Source organism: Nerophis lumbriciformis, linkage group LG19 (genome assembly GCF_033978685.3).
Source record: "Nerophis lumbriciformis linkage group LG19, RoL_Nlum_v2.1, whole genome shotgun sequence".
Lineage (NCBI taxonomy): Eukaryota > Metazoa > Chordata > Actinopteri > Syngnathiformes > Syngnathidae > Nerophis > Nerophis lumbriciformis.
Window position 1 is genome coordinate 41,744,871 of NC_084566.2, and position 23,156 is coordinate 41,768,026.

General features: G+C 47.5%; 1 protein-coding gene across 3 annotated transcripts in view; it reads left to right on the plus strand.

Annotated features, from left to right (window-relative positions):
* rgs20 (regulator of G protein signaling 20) overlaps positions 1–22,184 on the plus strand; it is a 57,683-nt gene extending 35,499 nt beyond the window's left edge. The window contains exons 2-5 of one of the 3 annotated variants that reach the window (XM_061978768.2): positions 5,929–6,095; positions 12,477–12,551; positions 12,613–12,847; positions 21,632–22,184. In XM_061978768.2, the coding sequence (XP_061834752.1) occupies positions 5,929–6,095; positions 12,477–12,551; positions 12,613–12,847; positions 21,632–21,820 (666 nt within the window). In that variant the 3' untranslated portion in view covers positions 21,821–22,184. The remainder of the gene's footprint in view (positions 1–5,928; positions 6,096–12,476; positions 12,552–12,612; positions 12,848–21,631) is intronic. The other 2 variants (XM_061978767.2, XM_061978769.2) reach the window with 2 other exon arrangements.
* The last annotated feature ends 972 nt before the right edge of the window (positions 22,185–23,156 follow it).

Below are 23,156 nucleotides of genomic sequence, written 5' to 3' on the forward strand. Positions count from 1 at the left end.
ACAGCGTGGCACGCGAATGTCTGTGCTGCATTGGATCAGTCTCCTTTCTTTAACAGGCAAAAGCTTTATAACCTCACTAATGCCTTGCATCGTCTATATTAGATATATAACAACGGGCGGGTGCGGTTCTGATCAAATGTTACATCGGGTGGATGGCGGATGGTTGACGACTTTCTGATGCGGTTGTGGATGAAATAATTGCCTATCCGCACATCTCTAGAGTATGGACAATCCGGTTTCAAGCTATCTCCTCAATGGTTGGTCAAAAGGCACTCACATTATACATCTCTTTTAATTGAAGAGTGTTTGCCGTGTAAGCATGCCCTGTTCTGCAACATGGGGATGTGCCGCTTGCAAATATGGTGGTAAGCAATTGCATTTGTTTCCCAGAACCCAGAACGGAGATGGTTTAAGAAGGTTATAATATCTAATCACATTTTGTCCATAGTTAACTCCTTATTTATCACAGATAGAAGTTAATTCTCTTTAATAAGTGTATACATTTTAAATTAGAAATATCCAAATCACATTACCGAACATGGGAGGAGTTCGGGGAGGCCATGGAAAAAGACTTCCGGACGGCTTCGAAGCAATTCTGGACCACCATCCGCTGCCTCAGGAAGGGGAAGCAGTGCAGTGTCAACACCGTGTATGGTGGGGATGGTGCTCTGCTGACCTCGACTGCGGATGTTGTGGATCAGTGGAGGGAATACTTCAAAGACCTCCTCAATCCTACCAGCACGTCTTCCTATGAGGAAGCAGGGCCTGGGGAATCTGTGGTGGGCTCTCCTATTTCTGGGGCTGAGGTTGCCGAGGTAGTTAAAAAGCTCCTCGGTGGCAAGGCCCCGGGGGTGGATGAGATCCGCCCGGAGTTCCTTAAGGCTCTGGATGTTGTGGGGCTGTCTTGGTTGACAAGACTCTGCAACATCGCGTGGACATCGGGGGCGGTACCTCTGGATTGGCAGACCGGGGTGGTGGTTCCTCTCTTTAAGAAGGGGAACCGGAGGGTGTGTTCCAACTATCGTGGGATCACACTCCTCAGCCTTCCCGGTAAGGTCTATTCAGGTGTACTGGAGAGGAGGCTACGCCGGATAGTCGAACCTCGAATTCAGGAGGAACAGTGTGGTTTTCGTCCTGGTCGTGGAACTGTGGACCAGCTCTATACTCTCGGCAGGGTCCTTGAGGGTGCATGGGAGTTTGCCCAACCAGTCTACATGTGTTTTGTGGACTTGGAGAAGGCATTCGACCGTGTACTCCGGGAAGTCCTGTGGGGAGTGCTCAGAGAGTATGGGGTTACGGACTGTCTTATTGTGGCAGTTCGCTCCCTGTATAATCAGTGTCAGAGCTTGGTCCGCATTGCCGGCAGTAAGTCGGACACGTTTCCAGTGAGGGTTGGACTCCGCCAAGGCTGCCCTTTGTCACCCATTCTGTTCATAACTTTTATGGACAGAATTTCTAGGCGCAGTCAAGGCGTTGAGGGGATCTGGTTTGGTGGCTGCAGGATTAGGTCTCTGCTTTTTGCAGATGATGTGGTCCTGATGGCTTCATCTGGCCAGGATCTTCAGCTCTCACTGGATCGGTTCGCAGCCGAGTGTGAAACGACTGGGATGAGAATCAGCACCTCCAAGTCCGAGTCCATGGTTCTCGACCGGAAAAGGGTGGAGTGCCATCTCCGGGTTGGGGAGGAGATCTTGCCCCAAGTGGAGGAGTTCAACTACCTCGGAGTCTTGTTCACGAGTGAGGGAAGAGTGGATCGTGAGATCGACAGGCGGATCGGTGCGGCATCTTCAGTAATGCGGACGCTGTATCGATCCGTTGTGGTGAAGAAGGAGCTGAGCCGGAAGGCAAAGCTCTCAATTTACCGGTCGATCTACGTTCCCATCCTCACCTATGGTCATGAGCTTTGGGTTATGACCGAAAGGACAAGATCACGGGTACAAGCGGCCCAAATGAGTTTCCTCCGCCGGGTGGCGGGGCTCTCCCTTAGAGATAGGGTGAGAAGCTCTGTCATTCGGGGGGAGCTCAAAGTAAAGCCGCTGCTCCTCCACATCGAGAGGAGCCAGATGAGGTGGTTCGGGCATCTGGTCAGGATGCCACCCGAACGCCTCCCTAGGGAGGTGTTTAGGGCACGTCCGACCGGTAGGAGGTCGTGGGGAAGACCCAGGACACGTTGGGAAGACTATATCTCCCGGCTGGCCTGGGAACACCTCGGGGTCCCACAGGAAGAGCTGGACGAAGTGGCTGGGGAGAGGGAAGTCTGGGCTTCCCTGCTTAGGCTGCTGCCCCCGCGACCCGACCTCGGATAAGCGGAAGAAGATGGATGGATGGATGGATTACCGAACATCTTTGGCAATCAAAGCCTGATGTTAACAAAACATATTGTGCGTTATTGATGTGCTAAACGTGACGCTCCACCCCTCTGAACGCAACTCCAGCAGCAGCTGGTGTTTGCTGCAGTGATGACTCAGCTCACAGCGACAACATAAGAAAATAACTTCGGTCGGGAGAGCGACCTGCCAGGGACTTGACGCTGAACTTGCCACCCAATGCACTTTTTCTTTGTCCATTTCTGACCCATATTTCTTTCCACGTATTGCGCAACATCCAGCCGATCAGCTGCTACTGACGGTCCCTGACACAAGGCTGAAGCTTAGAGGTGACAGAGCTTTCGCCGCTGCTGCTCCCAAGCTCTGGAACGACCTACCTCCGAGTGTTAGACAGGCATCCTCTCTGTTTTTAAATCTCCCTTAAAAACATACTTTTATTCCATGGCTTTGAGGTGCCCCATAATACACCTGTTTTTATGTTTTTATGTTCTATTTATTTTAGTTATTTATTTTTTATCGTGCTATGTTTGTGTTTTGTTGTGTTTGCTCGTTGTGTTATCTTTTAGCCTGCCCATTGTACAGCACTTTGGCGACCCCCTGTGGTACATTTTAAATGTGCTTTATAAATAAAGTTGATTTGATTTGATTTGGAACACCACAGGAGGACCGAGGGTCACAGCGGACTTATGCACGTACATTTTTTGCTAACTTGTTATTATCGCCCTAACTTGACCAGACATTTTTTGGGACAGGGCAGAGTCAGAAAAAAAAAGGGCACCCATTGTGAAAATGATTCAATACATTTGCAATAAAGCACAAATATATGCTGAATTAATACAAAACCCAAAACCAGCAAAGTTGGCACGTTGTGTAATTCGTAAATAAAAAGAGAATACAATTATTTGGAAATCTTTTTCAACTTATATTCAATTGAATAGACTGCAAAGACAAGATATTTCTTGTTCACACTGAGAAACTTAATTTTTTTTTTTTGCAAATAATCATGAACTTAGAATTTAATGGCAGCAACACATTGCAAAAAAAGTTGTCACAGGGGCATTTTTACCAGTGTGTTACATGGCCTTTCCTTTTAACAACACTCAGTAAAGGTTTGAGTACTGAGGAGACACATTTTTGTTCAACAGTCCGTTGTGCTATTTTAGGCTTCATAATGCGCCACACATTTTCAATTTGTAGACAGGTCTGGACTACATGCAGGCCAGTCAAGTACCCGCACTCTTTTTCTATGAAGCCACGCTGTTGTAACACGTGGCTTGGCATTGTCTTGCTGAAATAAGCAGGGGCGTCCATGGTAACGTTGCTTGGATGGCAACATATGTTGCTCCAAAACCTGTATGTACCTTTCAGCATTAATGGCGCCTTCACAGATGTGTAAGTTACCCATGTCTTGGGCACTAATACACCCCCATACCATCACACATGCTGGCTTTTCAACTTTGCGTCTAGAACAGTTTTAATGGTTCTTTTCCGCTTTGGTCCGGAGGACACGACGTCCACAGTTTCCAAAAACAATTTGAAATGTGGACTCGTCAGACCACAGAACACTTTTCCACTTTGCATCAGTCCATCTTCGATGAGCTCGGGCCCAGCGAAGCCGGCGGCGTTTCTGGGTGTTGTTGATAAATGGCTTTGGCTTTGCATAGTAATAATAATAATAATAACTGGGATTTATATAGCGCTTTTCTAAGTACCCAAAGTCGCTTTTACATGTAGAACCCATCAATCATTCACACCTGGTGGTGGTAAGCTACTTTCATAGCCACAGCTGCCCTGGGGTAGACTGACGGAAGCGTGGCTGCAATTTGCGCCAACGGCCCCTCCGACCACCGCCTATCATTCATCATTCAATTCACCGGTGTGAGTGGCACCGGGGGCAAAGGGTGAAGTGTCCCGCCCAAGGACACAACGGCAGCGATTTTTGGATGGTAAGAGGCGGGGAGCGAACCTGCAACCCTCAGGTTTCTGGCACGGTTGCTCTACCCACTACGCCATGCCGCCCCAGTAGTAGTAGGGTTTTAACTTGCACTTACAGATGTAGCGACCAACTGTAGTTACTGACAGTGGGTTTCTGTTCCTGAGCCCATGTGGTGATATCCTTTACACACTGATGTTGCTTTTTGATGCAGTACAGCCTGAGGGATCGAAGGTCACGGACATTCAATGTTGATATTCTGGCTTGCTGCTTACGTGCAGTGATTTCTCCAGATTCTCTGAACCTTTTGATGATATTACGGACCGTAGATGGTGAAATCCTTAAATTCCTTGCAATAGCTGGTTGAGAAAGGTTTTTCTTAAACTGTTCAACAATTTGCTCACGCATTTGTTGACCAAGTGGTGACCCTTCGCCCCATCCTTGTTTGTGAATGACTGAGCATTTCATGGAATCTACTTTTATACCCAATCATGGCACCCACCTGTTCCCAATTAGCCTGCACACCTGTGGGATGTTCCAAATAAGTCTTTGATGAGCATTCCTCAACTTTATCAGTATTTATTGCCACCTTTCACAACTTCTTTGTCACGTGTTGCTGGCATCAAATTCTAAGGTTAATGGTTATTTGCAAAAAAAAAATAAAGTTTATGAGTTTGAACATCAAATATGTTGTCTTTGTAGCATATTCAACTGAATATGGGTTGAAAATGATTTGCAAATCATTGTATTCCGTTTATATTTACATCTAACACAATTTCCCAACTCATATGGAAACGGGGTTTGTACCTTCAAGGTAACTCAAAGCACTGGCGTTTCTGGGTGTTGTTGATAAACGGTTTTTTCGCCTTGCATAGGAGAGTTTTAACTTGCACTTACAGATGTAGCGACCAACTGTAGTTACTGACAGTGGGTTTCTGAAGTGTTCCTGAGCCCATGTGGTGATGTCCTTTACACACTGATGTCGCTTGTTGATGCAGTACAGCCTGAGGGATGGAAGGTCACGGGCTTAGCTGCTTACGTGCAGTGATTTCTCCAGATTCTCTGAACCCTTTGATGATATTACGGACCGTAGATGGTGAAATCCTTAAATTCCTTGCAATAGCTGGTTGAGAAATGTTGTTCTTAAACTATTTGCTCAGGCATTTGTTGACAAAGTGGTGACCCTCGCCCCATCCTTGTTTCATGGAAGCTGCTTTTATACCCAATCATGGCACCCACCTGTTCCCAATTAGCCTGCACACCTGTGGGATGTTCCAAATAAGTCTTTGATGAGCATTCCTCAACTTTCTCACTCTTTTTTGCCACTTGTGCCAGCTTTTCTGTAACATGTTGCAGGCATAAAATTCCAAATATTTGCAAAAAAAGAACAAAGCTTTCCAGTTTGAACGTTAAATATCTTGTCTTTGCAGTCAATTGAATATAAGTTGAAAAGGATTTGTTGTATTCTCTTTTTATTGACCATTTACACAATGTGACAACTTCACTGCTTTTGGGGCTTTTGTACATCTCTACCGCTTCGCTCTCCTTCAATCACTGGCACTGACAAAACGTGTTTCCTGCACACCCGCACACGCTGGTGCACACACGGATCAGGCCATCATTCAGCGTACTATAAAGTGTGTTTGTGTGTTCCATGTGCCCTGGCAGCCCATGGGATCAGAGCCGATGGAGATGCGAAAGAGGCAGATGTCGGTGCAGCAGGAGTCGGCTGCGGGAGGAACCGCAGCAACCCAGCAGGGCCAGGCGGACCAGGCCAACCCGCGGGTGTCCAACGCTTGCTGCTTCTGCTGGTGCTGCTGCTGTAGCTGCTCCTGGTACCACACGCATTCTTACTTCCACATGTTCCACAACCACAAGTCGTCGGGGGAGCGACTATAAATAGAGTCATTTGTTTATAAAATGGATGTACACTTGTGGTCAAAAGTGTACGTACTAGAGATGCGCGGATAGGCAATTATTTCATCCGCAACCGCATGACAAAAGTCGTCAACCATCCGCATCCACCCGAATTAACATTTAATCAACACCGCACCCGCCCGTTGTTATATATCTAATATAGACAATGCAAGGCATTAGTGAGGTTATAAAGCTTTTGCCTGTTAAAAGAAAGGAGACTGATCCAATGCAGCACAGACATTCGCGTGCCACGCTGTCACGACCCAGACGCACACCAGTGCGCAATCATATGGGAGCCGCGCTGAGCGCCCCTCCAAGCGCGTCTCGCTGCCGGCGACGGCCGGGTATGGGCCAGACGCTCCAGCGCCATCCATTTTCAGGGCTAGTTGATTCGGCAGGTGGGTTGTTACACACTCCTTAGCGGGTTCCGACTTCCATGGCCACCGTCCTGCTGTCTATATCAACCAACACCTTTTCTGGGGTCTGATGAGCGTCGGCATCGGGCGCCTTAACCCGGCGTTCGGTTCATCCCGCAGCGCCAGTTCTGCTTGCCCCACCCCTTTCGTGAGGGCGCTGCGCGCGGAGTGACCCCTGTTACGAGCCCCAGGCAACGGGGGTGGCGGGCAGGTAAGCTGCGCGGGCGGAGCGCGCGGAGTGACCCCTGTTACGAGCCCCAGGCAACGGGGGTGGCGGGCAGGTAAGCTGCGCGGGCGGAGCGCGCGGAGTGACCCCTGTTACGAGCCCCCGGCCACGGGGGTGGCGGGCAGGTAAGCTGCTTACCTGCTGCGCGTGACACAGGCCGCGGCGAAGGCGGACGAGGCGGGGTGTCGGTGCGGTGGGCGCGGTGGTGACCCTGGACGTGCGTCGGGCCCTTCTCGCGGATCGCCTCAGCTACGGCTCCCGGTGGGGCCCTCTCGGGGGAAGGGGCCTTGGTCCCAGACCCAGGCGAGGCGTCCCTTCTCCGCTCCGTAAAAGTGTCCATCTCTTTTTTTTTTCTTCTTCTGTTGTGGCATATGCTGCAGGTGCCTGCTCGTTTTTCGTATGTGGGTAACAACATTTAACTATGTATATTAGAGATGCGCGGTTTGCGGGCACAACCGCGGAGTCCGCGGATTATCCGCGGATCGGGCGGGTGAAATTTAAAAAAATTAGATTTTATCCGCGGGTCGGGTCGGGTCGGGTGGTTAAAAAAAAATTAGATTTTAAATAGATTCAGGCGGGTGGCAGTTAAACCAATTGGTAAATATATATACATAGTTAAATGTTGTTACCCACATACGAAAAACGAGCAGGCACCTGCAGCATATGCCACAACAGAAGAAAAAAAAAGAAAAGAGATGGACACTTTTACGAAGCGGAGAAGTGACGCCTCGCCGGGGTCCGGGACCGAGGCCCCTACCCCCGAGAGGGCCCCACCGGGAGCCGTAGCTGAGGCGATCCGCGAGAAGGGCCCGACGCACGTCCAGGGTCACCACCGCGCCCACCGCACCGACACCCCGCCTCGTCCGCCTTCGCCGCGGCCGGCGTAACGCGCAGCAGGTAAGCAGCTTACCTGCCCGCCACCCCCGTGGCCGGGGGCTCGTAACAGGGGTCACTCCGCGCGCTCCGCCCGCGCAGCTTACCTGCCCGCCACCCCTGTTGCCGGGGGCGCGTAACAGGGGTCACTCCGCGCGCAGTGTGCTCACGAAAGGGGTGGGGCTCACCCTGGTTGATATAGACAGCAGGGCGGTGGCCATGGAAGTCGGAACCTGCTAAGGAGTGTGTAACAACCCACCTGCCGAATCAACTAGCCCTGAAAATGGATGGCGCTGGAGCGTCGGGCCCATATACCCGGCCGTCGCCTGCAGCGAGACGCGCTTGGAGGTGCGCTCAGCGCGGCTCCCATATGATTGCGCACTGGTGTGCGTCTGGGTCGTGACAGCGTGGCACGCGAATGTCTGTGCTGCATTGGATCAGTCTCCTTTCTTTAACAGGCAAAAGCTTTATAACCTCACTAATGCCTTGCATCGTCTATATTAGATATATAACAACGGGCGGATGTGGTTCTGATCAAATGTTAGATCGGGTGGATTGCGGATGGTTGACGACTTTCTGATGCGGTTGCGGATGAAATAATTGCCTATCCGCGCATCTCTAATGTATATATATTTCCGAATTGGTTTAACTGCCACCCGCCTGAATCTATTTAAAATCTAATTTTTTTTTTATTTCAACCGCCCGACCCGACCCGCGGATAAAATCTAATTTTTTTTTATTTCAACCGCCCGAACCGCGGATAATCCGCGGACTCCGCGGTTGTGTCCGCAAACCGCGCATCTCTAGTACGTACACTTGTAAAGAACATCATGTCGTGGCTGTCTTGAGTTTCCAATCATTTCTACAACTCTTATTTGTTTGTGATGTAGTGATTGGAGCACATACTTGTTGCTCACAAAAAACATTCATGAAGTTTGCTTCTTTTATGAATTTATTATGGCTCTACTGAAAATGTGAGGGTCAAAAGTATACATACAGCAATGTTCATATTTGCTTACATGTCCCTTGGCAAGTTTACCTGCAAAAAGACGCTTTAGGGAGCCATCAATAAGCTTCTGCTTGACCACTTGACCACTAAATTGCTGCAGTTTAGCTAAATGTGTTGCTTTTCTGACATGGACTTGTTTCTTCAGCATTGTCCACACGTTTAAGTCAGGACTTTGGAAAGGCCATTTTAAAACCTTCATTCTAGCCTGATTTAGCCATTCCTTTACCACTTTTGAGGTGTTTTTGGGGTCATTGTCCTGTTGGAACACCCAACTGCGCCCAAGACCCAACCTCCAGGCTGATGATTTTAGCTTGTCCTGAAGAATTTGGAGCTAATCCTCCTTTTTCATTGTCCCATTTACTCTCTGTAAAGCAGCAGTTCCATTGGCAGCAAAACAGGCCCAGAGCATAATACTACCACCACCATGCTTGACGGTAGGAATGGTGTTCCTGGGATTAAAGGCCTCACCTTTTCTCCTCCAAACATATTGCTGGGTATTGTGGCCAAACAGCTCCATTTTTGTTTCATCTGACCACAGAACTTTCCTCCAGAAGGTCTTATCTTTGTCCATGTGATGTCAGTTCTCTGCTGTCGTATTTCACGCTTCATAATGCGCCACACATTTTCGATGGGAGACAGGTCTGGACTGCAGGTGGGCCAGGAAAGTACCCGCACTCTTTTTTTTACGAAGCCATGCTGTTTTAACACATCCTGAATGTGGCTTGGCATTGTCTTGCTGAAATAAGCAGGGGCGTCCATGAAAAAGACGGCGCTTAGATGGCAGCATATGTTGTTCCAAAACCTGTATGTACCTTTCAGCATTAATGGTGCCTTCACAGATGTGTAAGTTACCCATGCCTTGGGCACTAATGCACCCCCATACCATCACACATGCTGGCTTTTGAACTTTGCGTCGATAACAGTCTGGATGGTTCGCTTCCCCTTTGGTCCGGATGACACGATGTCAAATATTTCCAAAAACAATTTGAAATGTGGACTTGTCAGACCACAGAACACTTTTCCACTTTGCATGAGTCCATTTTAGATGATCTCGGGCCCAGAGAAGCCGGCGGCGTTTCTGGGTGTTGTTGATAAATGGCTTTCACTTTGCATAGTAGAGCTTTAACTTGCACTTACAGATGTAGCTGTTGGAATAATTGTTTGTAAGTTGTCACAAAAGAAACGTTGTATTATGAATGCTGTCTTTCGAGGCCTAACAAGATGAAGAAGGCTCGTGAAACGCCACTGTGATTTCAACACGGACAGATGGCAGGATCTGCTCAACTTCCAGAGGAACTCTCTTTGAAGTGTTAAACGAACTCTCTCTGAAGTATTTCACAAACTCTCTTCCAACTATTTGGTAACCGAGGTCAACGCTATTTACGACCCGCTGCCCTCTTGAAGTCCCTGTGGTCAGGAGACGGGAGGGGTTATCCATTGTCCTCCAACACCTGCCCCAGCTGGATCCAGGAAGAGCCCAAGCCCGAGAAATCCTCTTCTTGGACTTCAATGAGACCGAAAACAATGACTGTTTTACATACTTCCCATTCCTGCTGTGACATGTGTTGGTGCGTGAACATTGAACATCTGAATAAATGAGGAGACGAAAACCTTCTTCGTCAGAGCGTTGGACTGTACAGAGAGTGCAGTGGCCATGTCTCTCCTCAATATTGAGTCCAAATTGAATTCCGTCTCTGTTTGATTCCTTGCCTTTTGTCTTGTTTAATAGATGTCCTCAGTGTTTGAACGTGACAGTAGCGACCAACTGTATTTAGTGACAGTGGTTTTCTGAAGTGTTCCTGAGCCCATGTGGTGATATCCTTTAGAGATTGATGTCGGTTTTTGATACAGTGCCGTCTGAGGGATGGAAGGTCACGGTCATTCAATGTTGGTTTCCGGCCATGCCGCTTACGTGGAGTGATTTCTCCAGATTCTCTGAACCTTTTGATGATATTATGGACCGTAGGGGAAGCTGTTTGTATACCCAATCATGGCACCCACCTTTTCCCAATTAGCCTGCACACCTGTGGGATGTTCCAAATAAGTGTTTGATGAGCATTCCTCAACTTTATCAGTATTTATTGCCACCTTTCCCAACTTCTTTGTCACGTGTTGCTGGCATCAAATTCTAAAGTTAATGATTATTTGCAAAAAAGAAAAAAAATGTTTATCAGTTTGAACATCAAATATGTTGTCTTTGTAGCATATTCAACTGAATATGGGTTGAAAAGGATTTGCAAATATTCCGTTTATATTTACATCTAACATAATTTCCCAACTCATATGGAAACGGGGTTTGTAGATCAACTTACAACAAACAATAACTTTACCCTCTTGTTTAGTCTGTAACAAAAAATAATTTAAGTGCATCAATTTGCATTAAAAAAAAAACAACCCAAACTTATTTAAACTGTAAACTTTTTTCGAATAACTTGAACCATCTGATAGTGAAAAATGTTAATTAAATAATTTCAATTAATAATCCATCCATCCATCCATCTTCTTCCGCTTATCCGAGGTCGGGTCGCGGGGGCAGCAGCTTAAGAAGGGAAGCCCAGACTTCCCTCTCCCCAGCCACTTCGTCCAGCTCCTCCCGGGGGATCCCGAGGCGTTCCCAGGCCAGCCGGGAGAGATAGTCTTCCCAGCGTGTCCTGGGTCTTCCCCGTGGCCTCCTACCGGTCGGACGTGCCCGAAACACCTTCCTAGGGAGGCGTTCGGGTGGCATCCTGACCAGATGCCCGAACCACCTCATCTGGCTCCTCTCGATGTGGAGGAGCAGTGGCTTTACTTTGAGCTCCCCCCGGATGACAGAGCTTCTCACCCTATCTCTAAGGGAGAGCCCCGCCACCCGGCGGAGGAAACTCATTTCGGCCGCTTGTACCCGTGATCTTGTCCTTTCGGTCATGACCCAAAGCTCATGACCATAGGTGAGGATGGGAACGTAGATCGACCGGTAAATCGAGAGCTTTGCCTTCCGGCTCAGCTCCTTCTTCACCACAACGGATCGATACAGCGTCCGCATTACTGAAGACGCCGCACCGATCCGCCTGTCGATCTCACGATCCACTCTTCCCCCACTCGTGAACAAGACTCCGAGGTACTTGAACTCCTCCACTTGGGGCAAGATCTCCTCCCCAACCCGGAGATGGCACTCCACCCTTTTCCGGGAGAGAACCATGGACTCGGACTTGGAGGTGCTGATTCCCATCCCAGTCGCTTCACACTCGGCTGCGAACCGATCCAGCGAGAGCTGAAGATCTTGGCCAGATGAAGCCATCAGGACCACATCATCTGCAAATAGCAGAGACCTAATCCTGCAGCCACCAAACCAGATCCCCTCAACGCCTTGACTGCGCCTAGAAATTCTGTCCATAAAGGTTATGAACAGAATCAGTGACAAAGGGCAGCCTTGGCGGAGTCCAATTAATAATAACAAATTCAAATTGATCAGCAACATTAACTCAATGTATCAAACATGTTAACCTACGAAACAAAAGCAAATAAAACAATTTGCAGTGTTGCTGTTTTTACATTAGAGCTTTTATCCAATCAGAATTCAGCTAGCTTGTTGCCGTTGAGGCCATCAACGACGTAGCGGTCTGTGCAGTGTAGGCGAACAAGGCACATACAGTTGATAGACAGTTGCAATAGCCAATCAGTACAAAAAGGACAGGGAAACTGTGCTTGGTTATGGCATCATAAATACAGATCTACCATTCGTCCCATGTTGCTAGGCAGAATGTGAAATATTTGTCTACTTACATTATCCTTACAGGAACGAGGACAGAGACGACAGGAACCGAAAGACATCCTACGACGTCAAAGAAGGGACAGTAGACTGTGAAGACTGGTAAGTGCATCTTACATCTACGGCTGCAGCACCCGGGGCTATAAACATTGTCGCTCCGCAGCCCCAAGCCCACGCTGGAGGAGGTGCACTCGTGGGCCCAGTCCTTCGACAAGCTGATGTGCTGCCCTGCTGGGAGGAACTCCTTTCGCCAGTTCCTGCGCACCGAGTTCAGCGAGGAGAACATGCTCTTCTGGCTGGCGTGCCAGGAGTTTGGCAAGGAGGGCAACAAAAGCGCTATTGAGGAGAAGGCCCGGGTCATCTACGAGGACTACATCTCCATCCTCTCCCCGAAAGAGGTATTGCGTCATCCATCCATTCTAATGTATTTGTTGTGTTTACTGAGGGGAGGTGACGGCAAACAGACACCAGGGGGCAGTATATACAATAATTTATTATATATAATAAATCCAAAGTCCAAAGAGGGCAAGGCAAAAGGGGTCCAAGATCAGCGAGGGGTCCGTGGGGCAGAGAGAGACTTCAGAGTCCAGGGGCGAGTGAGGAGTCGGGAAACGGAGAAGGCAGTCCAAAACACCGGGGAAACAACGGGAGATCTCGAGGAGGGAAGACTCGGGAAGGCACTGCGGAAGAGCAACATGGACGTCAGAATCACGGAGGGAAAAACAACACAGTAAGAGCGCATAAGGCTTACGGTACACAAAGAGGTAACTAAGTTCCCGCGCCGATCCTTGGGTCCACTGGTCTTTTATACATCTCGCCCTCATTAGTCCCAGGTGTGCAGGCTTGTCGCTGCGTGGGCGTGCTGCGCTCAGCGCGAGCAGGGGCGTGTCCGAGCGCGCTGTCAACGGCTCCTCCAAGTGCTCCCGCAGAGGAGGGAGAAGTAGACTGCGCGTGCGCCGTAACAGTATCCCCCCCCCTATGGACAGATTCCAGATGTCCAACATACTCACGAAACAAGGGAGGGTGGAGGGGAGAACTGGTGGTGGGTCGCCGGCCCCAGTGTCCCCGAATCCACCGAGGACGAGTCTGATGGCGGCGGCGAGAAGAACGCCGCTGAAGCCGGCGAGGCGGGCGACCAAGGGACGGCCACCATCTTGGCCGTCGGGAAGGCGGACGTGATTGGCGCCATGGTGCGTCTCGCCGGAAACGAGGATATGACGTCGGCGGCGGCGTGGAAGCGGCAGACGTCGGCGGTGGCGTGGAGGAAGACGTCATCGGCGAGGCAGGCGTGGAGGAAGACGTCATCGGCGGCGTGGAAGCGGCAGACGTCATCGGCGCCGTGGAAGCGGCAGACGTCATCGGCGCCGTGGAAGCGGCAGACGTCATCGGCGTGGAAGCAGCGGACTACAAAGGCGTGGAAGCAGCGGACGTCAAAGGCGTGGAAGCAGCGGACGTCAAAGCCGGAGACAAGGAGGGCAGCTGAGGAGCTGGCCGAGGTGCTGAAGTCGGCGGAGCAGGCCGAGGTGCTGGAGTCGGCGGAGCCGGCAGAGGTGCTGGAGTCGGCGGAGCCGGCCGAGGGGCAGAGGTCGAGGCCAGCCTGGGAGCTGGTGGAGACGTGGGGGCCAGCCTGGGAGCTGGTGGAGACGTGGGGGCCAGCCTGGGAGCTGGTGGAGACGTGGGAGCCAGCCTGGGAGCTGGTGGAGACGTGGGGGCCAGCCTGGGAGCTGGTGCTAGCTCAGAGGCTAGCCTGGGGACTGGTGCCCAAGCGCGCTGTCAACGGCTCCTCCAAGTGCTCCCGCAGAGGAGGGAGAAGTAGACTGCGCGTGCGCCGTAACAGTATTTTACCAATATAACTCATCTATCAGACTCTATCGTTCTTTACATTGGTGGATCTAATCTTCATGGAGTCTTATTCCGTTGATGCTCTAGCTATCGCATCTCTCATGTAAAGAAATGGGAAACTGTCATACAACCACATGCTTCAAAGACACGAAAAGAAGAAGAATGCAGGGCTTCTCAAATATTTTCTGTTAAGCTTCCCTAGGAAGAAGAACACCCCCCCCCCACTCTCAACCGTGACTATAAAGAGTATAATATGTCTATAAAATAGTTATAACTACCTCTGCATAACATTGTAAGCTTATCAAAGGAAACAACACACCGGCCTTTCCTCGACTCGCACCGTGGTTACAGTGAAGCCAAGTGCTACATATGCTTCATCATATTCTGGTACGTCAAAAAAAAGCCTGTTCCCCGAGGGTCATATGCGCCCCCACACCGGGAACGCATCGCCCCACTATTTGAGAAGGACTGTGCTAATCCAGAAATGGGGTATGTCCAGCATCGCGTGGACATCGGGGGCAGTACCTCTGGATTGGCAGACCGGGGTGGTGGTTCCTCTCTTTAAAAAGGGGAACCGGAGGGTGTGTTCTAACTATCGTGGGATCACACTCCTCAGCCTTCCCGGTAAGGTCTATTCAGGTGTACTGGAGAGGAGGCTACGCCGGATAGTCGAACCTCGGATTCAGGAGGAACAGTGTGGTTTTCGTCCTGGTCGTGGAACTGTGGACCAGCTCTATACTCTCGGCAGGGTCCTTGAGGGTGCATGGGAGTTTGCCCAACCAGTCTACATGTGCTTTGTGGACTTGGAGAAGGCATTCGACCGTGTCCCTCGGGAAGTCCTGTGGAGAGTGCTCAGAGAGTATGGGGTTTCGGACTGTCTGATTGTGGCGGTCCGCTCCCTGTATGATCAGTGTCAGAGCTTGGTTCGCATTGCCGGCAGTAAGTCGGACACGTTTCCGGTGAGGGTTGGACTCCGCCAAGGCTGCCCTTTGTCACCGATTCTGTTCATAACTTTTATGGACAGAATTTCTAGGCGCAGTCAGGGCGTTGAGGGGATCCGGTTTGGTGGCTGCAGGATTAGGTCTCTGCTTTTTGCAGATGATTTGGTCCTGATGGCTTCATCTGGCCAGGATCTTCAGCTCTCACTGGATCGGTTCGCAGCTGAGTGTGAAGCGACTGGGATGAGAATCAGCACCTCCAAGTCCGAGTCCATGGTTCTCGCCCGGAAAAGGGTGGAGTGCCATCTCCGGGTTGGGGAGGAGATCTTGCCCCAAGTGGAGGAGTTCAAGTACCTCGGAGTCTTGTTCACGAGTGAGGGAAGAGTGGATCGTGAGATCGACAGGCGGATCGGTGCGGCGTCTTCAGTAATGCGGACGCTGTATCGATCCGTTGTGGTGAAGAAGGAGCTGAGCCGGAAGGCAAAGCTCTCAATTTACCGGTCGATCTACGTTCCCATCCTCACCTATGGTCATGAGCTTTGGGTTATGACCGAAAGGACAAGATCATGGGTACAAGCGGCCGAAATGAGTTTCCTCCGCCGGGTGGCGGGGCTCTCCCTTAGAGATAGGGTGAGAAGCTCTGTCATCCGGGGGAAGCTTAAAGTAAAGCCGCTGCTCCTCCACATCGAGAGGAGCCAGATGAGGTGGTTCGGGCATCTGGTCAGGATGCCACCCGAGCGCCTCCCTAAGGAGGTGTTTAGGGCATGTCCGACCGGTAGGAGGCCACGAGGAAGACCCAGGACACGTTGGGAAGACTATGTCTCCCGGCTGGCCTGGGAACGCCTCAGGATCCCCCGGGAGGAGCTGGACGAAGTGGCTGGGGAGAGGGAAGTCTGGGCTTCCCTGCTTAGGCTGCTGCCCCCGCGACCCGACCTCGGATAAGCGGAAGAAGATGGATGGATGGATGGATGTGCTAATCCATCGTCCACATCTATTGTATTCCTCGTATCGTATCCATCAGTCTATGGTCTATGTAGCATCCAGAAATGTGTTATAAGGTCATGTGGTGTGTTTGTGGGTGTGTATTCCCGTGACATAAGAGGCAGGCATAAACTCCAAATGCGTTTTTACCTGCATTTGGCGTGGCGAAAGTTGAGCTGGGCAAACATATTGTTTGTTGACACTGTATTGCACACTTTACAGATACTTTATGGGAGACTTTGGATCTTACTGAACGCTCTGTTGAGCAGTATTGGACGCTGTTGAACGCTTCGGACACTTCAACTACCTGCTGTCTATTTGACGAACTTAGCAAGTAGTTTTTTGGTAGATTTTGCTGCTGCATTAAATCATTCACGGTATTGCATTCAGGAACTGTGTGTGTGCTTTAGTGGCAAAACAGGAAGCACATCAGACAAGTACGAAACCCAGCTTTTTACGTTCAAAGCGACTGGCAAATTTTGAGTCGCCTAAGTCTATTATAGTTCTATCACATCTTACAAACATATCTACTTTGCAATTGTTGTATATTTGTTGGTCGCGCGATGGGTGATGAGCCGAGTGGACGCCAAGGAGGAATCGTCGAACAAAAAGCTTTATTTGTTTCAGCGAGCCTCAGACTGGAACTGCAGCTCCAGGAAGAAAGAGTATGAGCCTGATCAGTCTTCTGCTGTCTTCTCGGACCACTGTCCTTAAATACCTTTTACACAGTTACTCTTTGTTGTTCTAGCCCTGGGGCCGGCCAGTTTGGAAAACACCCAGTATGTTGCTTGGCCAGTCAGCCTATTTCCTGTGGTGGGTTTGAGTCGGGTGACCTCCGACCCCTATCCTCTACTCTTACTTGTGGGGGCTTCCTACCAGATGTTGCTAATGTCTTAACACTTCCTCCTAAAATCCAAACCTGTAGGATTCCTGGGGACAAGAGTCCACCACTCTCTGGAAGGTTTGTGACGAACATGTGCACTTTTGCCCTTATTAGAATAATCCTCTAAAGGATTCTGTGACCAAATACAAACACATGCCAGTTCACAATCATATAAGAAAACGGTACACGGTATAATTCAGTTTAGACCTTGTCTTAACTTCTGACTCAACTAAGCATGTTGTGCTGCTGGAACTTACAGTCCCCTGGGAAGACTGGATGGAGGAGCCCCACGAGCGAAAGAAGGCCAAATACCTTGAGCTGGTCGAGGCATGCAGAGAGAGTGGTTGGAGGGCCCGCTGTGAGCCTATAGAAGTGGGCTGCAGGGGCTTTCTAGGGCAATCTGTGCATCCAGCATTCAGACTTCTTGGAATTAGAGGGTTGCCGGAGAGAAGAGCCAGCAGAAACATCAGCGAGGCTGCTGAGAAAGGCTCGAGGTGGTTGTGGATAAAGAGGGGAGACGGATGGAGTAGTACGCTGCTTGGACACAAGCCTGATCAGCCCCGGTTGGGTTGCCCAGGCGAGGGCATACTTGCCAACCCTCTCGGATTTTCCGGGAGACTCCCGAAATTCAGCGCCTCTCCCGAAAACCTCCCAGGACAAATTTTCTCCCGAAATTCAGGCGGACTCAGCTCCATGAGGACCTGAGTCCGCTAACCCACAATATTAACAGCATACCTGCCCAATGACGTTATAACTGTAGAATGATGGAGGGCGAGTTCTTATGTGGGTTTATTGTTAGGCAGTTTCATTAACGTCCTCCCAGCGCGGCAACAACACACAACAACAGCAGTCACTTTTTTGTATATGTAAAGCAGTTTGTCTGCCGTAAACAGCAATGTTGTGACACTCTTAAACAGGACAATACTGCCATCTAGTGCATTTGATGAAAGCACTTTTGTGCGTGCCACACAGCAATGCATCATCAGAGAGGGTGTTCAGCATGGTTAGAAAAATAGTGACAGAGAATAGAACAAGGATGGACAATTCAACCCTTAACTCAACAATGAGTAGATGAGTGTTATGTGTGTGTATATGTGTAAATAAATGAACACTGAAATTCAAGTATTTATTTTATATATATATATATATATATATATATATATATATATATATATATATATATATATATATATATATATATATATATATATATATATATATATATATATATATAAAATAAAAAATAAGAAAATATATATATATATATAATAAAAAATAATAAAAAATAAAAAATAAAAAATATATATATATATATCCATCCATCCATCCATCTTCTTCCGCTTATCCGAGGTCGGGTCGCGGGGGCAGCAGCCTAAGAAGGGAAGCCCAGTCTTCCCTCTCCCCAGCCACTTCGTCCAGCTCCTCCCGGGGGATCCCGAGGCGTTCCCAGGCCAGCCGGGAGACATAGTCTTCCCAACGTGTCCTGGGTCTTCCCCGTGGCCTCCTACCGGTTGGACGTGCCCTAGGGAGGCGTTCGGGTGGCATCCTGACCAGATGCTCGAACCACCTCATCTGGCTCCTCTCGATGTGGAGGAGCAGCGGCTTTACTTTGAGCTCCCCCCGGATGACAGAGCTATATATATATATATATATATATATATATATATATAGCTAGAATTCACTGAACGTCAAGTATTTCTTATATATATATATATATATATATATATATATATATATATATATATATATATATATATATATATATATATATATATGAAATACTTGACTTGGTGAATTCTCGCTGTAAATATACTCCTCCCCTTTTAGCCACGCCCCCGTCCCACCCCGACCACGCCCACCCCCACCCCCTCCCCCCACCTCTCGAAATCGGAGGTCTCAAGGTTGGCAAGTATGGGCGAGTGTGTAGTATGGGCGAGTGTGTATAGAGATCAAAGACCCGAAACACCCAATGAACCTCGTTTCTTTACCGAAGATGTGTCCAAGCTGTTTCTCAATCCACCACATATTCTAGCCTAATTCACGGTGTTGTATCGTACTCATATGAACGTATAGATTGCATCTTATCGTTTCCACGGGTCGAATGCAACTATTGCACTGGTGTCCAAAGTGTAGCCGGCAGTTGAAGATTTATTGGACTTTTATCATATTGTAGAAATAAAACAACAGCAAAAATATTGGACATAACGTTACAAGAAAAGACTGAAATTTGAATACTAATGTCTAAAATAATATAAAAATGCCACCATGCTTTGACTATTGTATCATATCTCGGTATGGTTTTGTATCAATTTCATCAGATCAGATGAGATATCGTCTAGCTAGTAAGGTTACTTCATATCTGTTCAGAGGTGGGTAGAGTAGCCAGAAATTGTACTCAAGTAAGAGTACTGTTACTTTAGAGATGTATTACTCAAGTAAAAGTAAGGAGTAGTCACCCAAATATTTACTTGAGTAAAAGTAAAAAGTATGTTGTGAAAAAACTACTCAAGTACTGAGTAACTGATGAGTAACATACACACACATATCCAAAACCCACAGTCCAAAACCAACAAAGGTTTCTTTCGACAGTTGCAACCTTTGTTGGTTTTGGAGTCCAAAACCAACAAAGGTTGCAACTGTCGAAAGAAACCTGATTGCCCTCTCAACGGGGGGTGCTTACAAACATCAGTTGTCTACCAATCTAAGGTAACACGCAAGGACATTAACACATCCGACACATATGTAGGATTAACTGAAGGAGAGTTCAAAACCAGATGGAACAATCACAAGGCTTCTTTCAGGAACCAAAACCTGCGGAATACCACAGAACTCAGCAAACACATTTGGGACCTCAAAGACAATAATGTTGAATTTTCAATAACATGGAAAATTCTTGCATCCAGCACACCTTACAATAGTGGTAATAAAAGATGCAACCTATGCTTGAAAGAGAAACTGTTTATTATTCACCGTCCAGACCTGTCATCCCTCAACAAGCGCAGCGAAATTGTAACAGCATGCCGCCACAGACGGAAACACCTCCTAGGTAACACATGAGCCAATCACCACGCCCCTAGGCCAGCCTGTACCCACCCACTCTGTGCCCTATATAAACCATGGTATGTGAATGCTCCCATTAAAATCTCCTGATGATTGAGGAAACCCCCCTCATGAAACAGGCCTGTAGAGATGAAATAGTCTTGTGATTTTTTTTCCCACACATACATATATTGCGCTCTACTACGGTATCGAGCACTATTTTTTGGATAACCTTATTAAGACATATATATATATATATATATATATATATATATATATATATATATATATATATATATATATATATATATATACACATACACACACATATATATATACACACACACACATATATATATATATACACATTTATATATATATATACATATACATATATATATTTATATATATATATATATATATATATATATATATATATATACACATATATATATACAGTATATAATTTATATTTATTTATTTTGCCGTTTTTGTTTACATGTTAAAGGTGTTTTAATGAATATACATGCATGTTTAACACATATAGATTCCTTTCTTTCATGAAGACAAGAATATAAGTTGGTGTATTACCTGATTCTGATGACTTGCATTGATTGTAATCAGACAGTAGTGCTGATAACGTCCACGTTTTCAAATGGAGGAGAAAAAAAGTTCCTCCTTTCTGTCTAAAACCACATGAAAGTGGTTGGTTTTTGGCATCTTATTTATCCAGCTTCCATATTCGTTTTTATACACTTTACAAGAAATACATTGGCGGCAAACTCCGTAGCTTGCTAGCTTGTTTGCGCTGGCTTTCGGAGACTCTTATTTTGAAAGCGCAGGCGCGATGGATCGGCACTTTTATTGTGAAGACAGGAACTGTGCAGTCAGTCTTTAGGCTTTTGACGGGATGTACGGTTGAAATAAAAAATGGTCTTTTTTCCGTCACACTTTTGATTGATTGATTGAAACTTTTATTAGTAGATTGCACAGTACAGTACATATTCCGTACAATTGACCACTAAATGGTAACACCCGAATACGTTTTTCAACTTGTTTAAGTCAGGTCATGTGACCACCTGGCTCTGTTTGATTGGTCCAACGTCACCAGTGACTGCATCTGATTGGTGGAACGGAGTGAACGTCACCAGTGACTGTATTTGTTGAAACGCAGGCACTATGGAGGTCTGTCTGACAAACCAAAACAAACAAAGCGTGCATTAACAGATCGATAAAAATTAGTAGCGAGTAGCGAGCTGAATATAGATAAAAGTAGCGGAGTAAAAGTAGCGTTTATTCTCTATAAATATACTCAAGTAAAAGTAAAAGTATGTTGCATTAAAACTACTCTTAGAAGTACAATTTATCCCAAAAGTTACTCAAGTAGATGTAACGGAGTAAATGTAGCGCGTTACTACCCACCTCTGTATTTGTTGTGATGATGTGATGTCATACTGTATGTGTTGAGTAACTGGACGTGTGCCCTCTCCCTTGCCCAGGTGAGCCTGGACTCCCGCGTGCGCGAGTCCATCAACCGGAGCATACAGGAGCCCACCTCGCACACCTTCGACGACGCCCAGCTGCAGATCTACACCCTCATGCAAAGAGACTCGTACCCCCGCTACATGAACTCTGCCGCCTACAAAAACCTGATCAACGCTCTGTCCGAGCAGTCCCCCGAGTCTTAAGACCCACGTCCTCAACTCCTCTTTTTTTTTTTTTTTGCTTCCTAGTTTCTTTTTTTGTGTGTCCAGTGCGGGATTGCACCAACCCCGGGAATCTTAGCTATCGTGATCCGCACCTGACCGCCGACACTCAGGTCTCAGCATCTTGCGAGGGCTCCACATCACAAGTACTGCTACACGTACTACATAGCAAAATACTCCAAAAATACTTTGGTTTGTTCTTGTTTCTTTTGATAGAAATATTATATTTTATTTCAGGGGGGGGTTTTTTGTATGTTTTTTTGTACATCATTTTTGTTAAGGGGCGTGGTTATATAATGTCTACTTTATGATGTATATATATATATATATATATATATATATATATATATATATACAGTGGGGCAAAAAAGTATTTAGTCAGCCACCGATTGTGCAAGTTCTCCCACTTAAAATGATGACAGAGGTCTGTAATTTTCATCATAGGTACACTTCAACTGTGAGAGACAGAATGTGGAAAAAAAAAATCCAGGAATTCACATTGTAGGATTTTTAAAGAATTTATTTGTAAGTTATGGTGGAAAATAAGTATTTGGTCACTTCAAACAAGGAAGATCTCTGGCTCTCACAGACCTGTAACTTCTTCTTTAAGAAGCTCTTCTGTCCTCCACTCGTTACCTGTCTTAATGGCACCTGTTTGAACTGGTTATCTGTATAAAAGACACCTGTCCACAGCCTCAAACAGTCAGACTCCAAACTCCACTATGGCCAAGACCAAAGAGCTGTCGAAGGACACCAGGAAAATAATTGTAGACCTGCACCAGACTGTGAAGAGTGAATCTACAATAGGCAAGCAGCTTGGTGTGAAAAAATCAACTCTGGGAGCAATTATCAGAAAATGGAAGACATACAAGACCACTGATAATCTCCCTTGATCTGGAGCTCCACGCAAGATCTCATCCCGTGGGGTCAAAATGATCATGAGAACGGTGAGCAAAAATCCCAGAACCACACGGGGGGACCTGGTGAATGACCTGCAGAGAGCTGGGACCAAAGTAACAAAGGTTACCATCAGTAACACACTACGCCGACAGGGAATCAAATCCTGCAGTGCCAGACGTGTCCCCCTGCTTAAGCCAGTGCATGTCCAGGCCCGTCTGAAGTTTGCCAGAGAGCACATGGATGATACAGCAGAGGATTGGGAGAATGTCATGTGGTCAGATGAAACCAAAATAGAACTTTTTGGTATAAACTCAACTTGTCGTGTTTGGAGGAAGAAGAATACTGAGTTGCATCCCAAGAACACCATACCTACTGTGAAGCATGGGGGTGGAAACATCATGCTTTGGGGCTGTTTTTC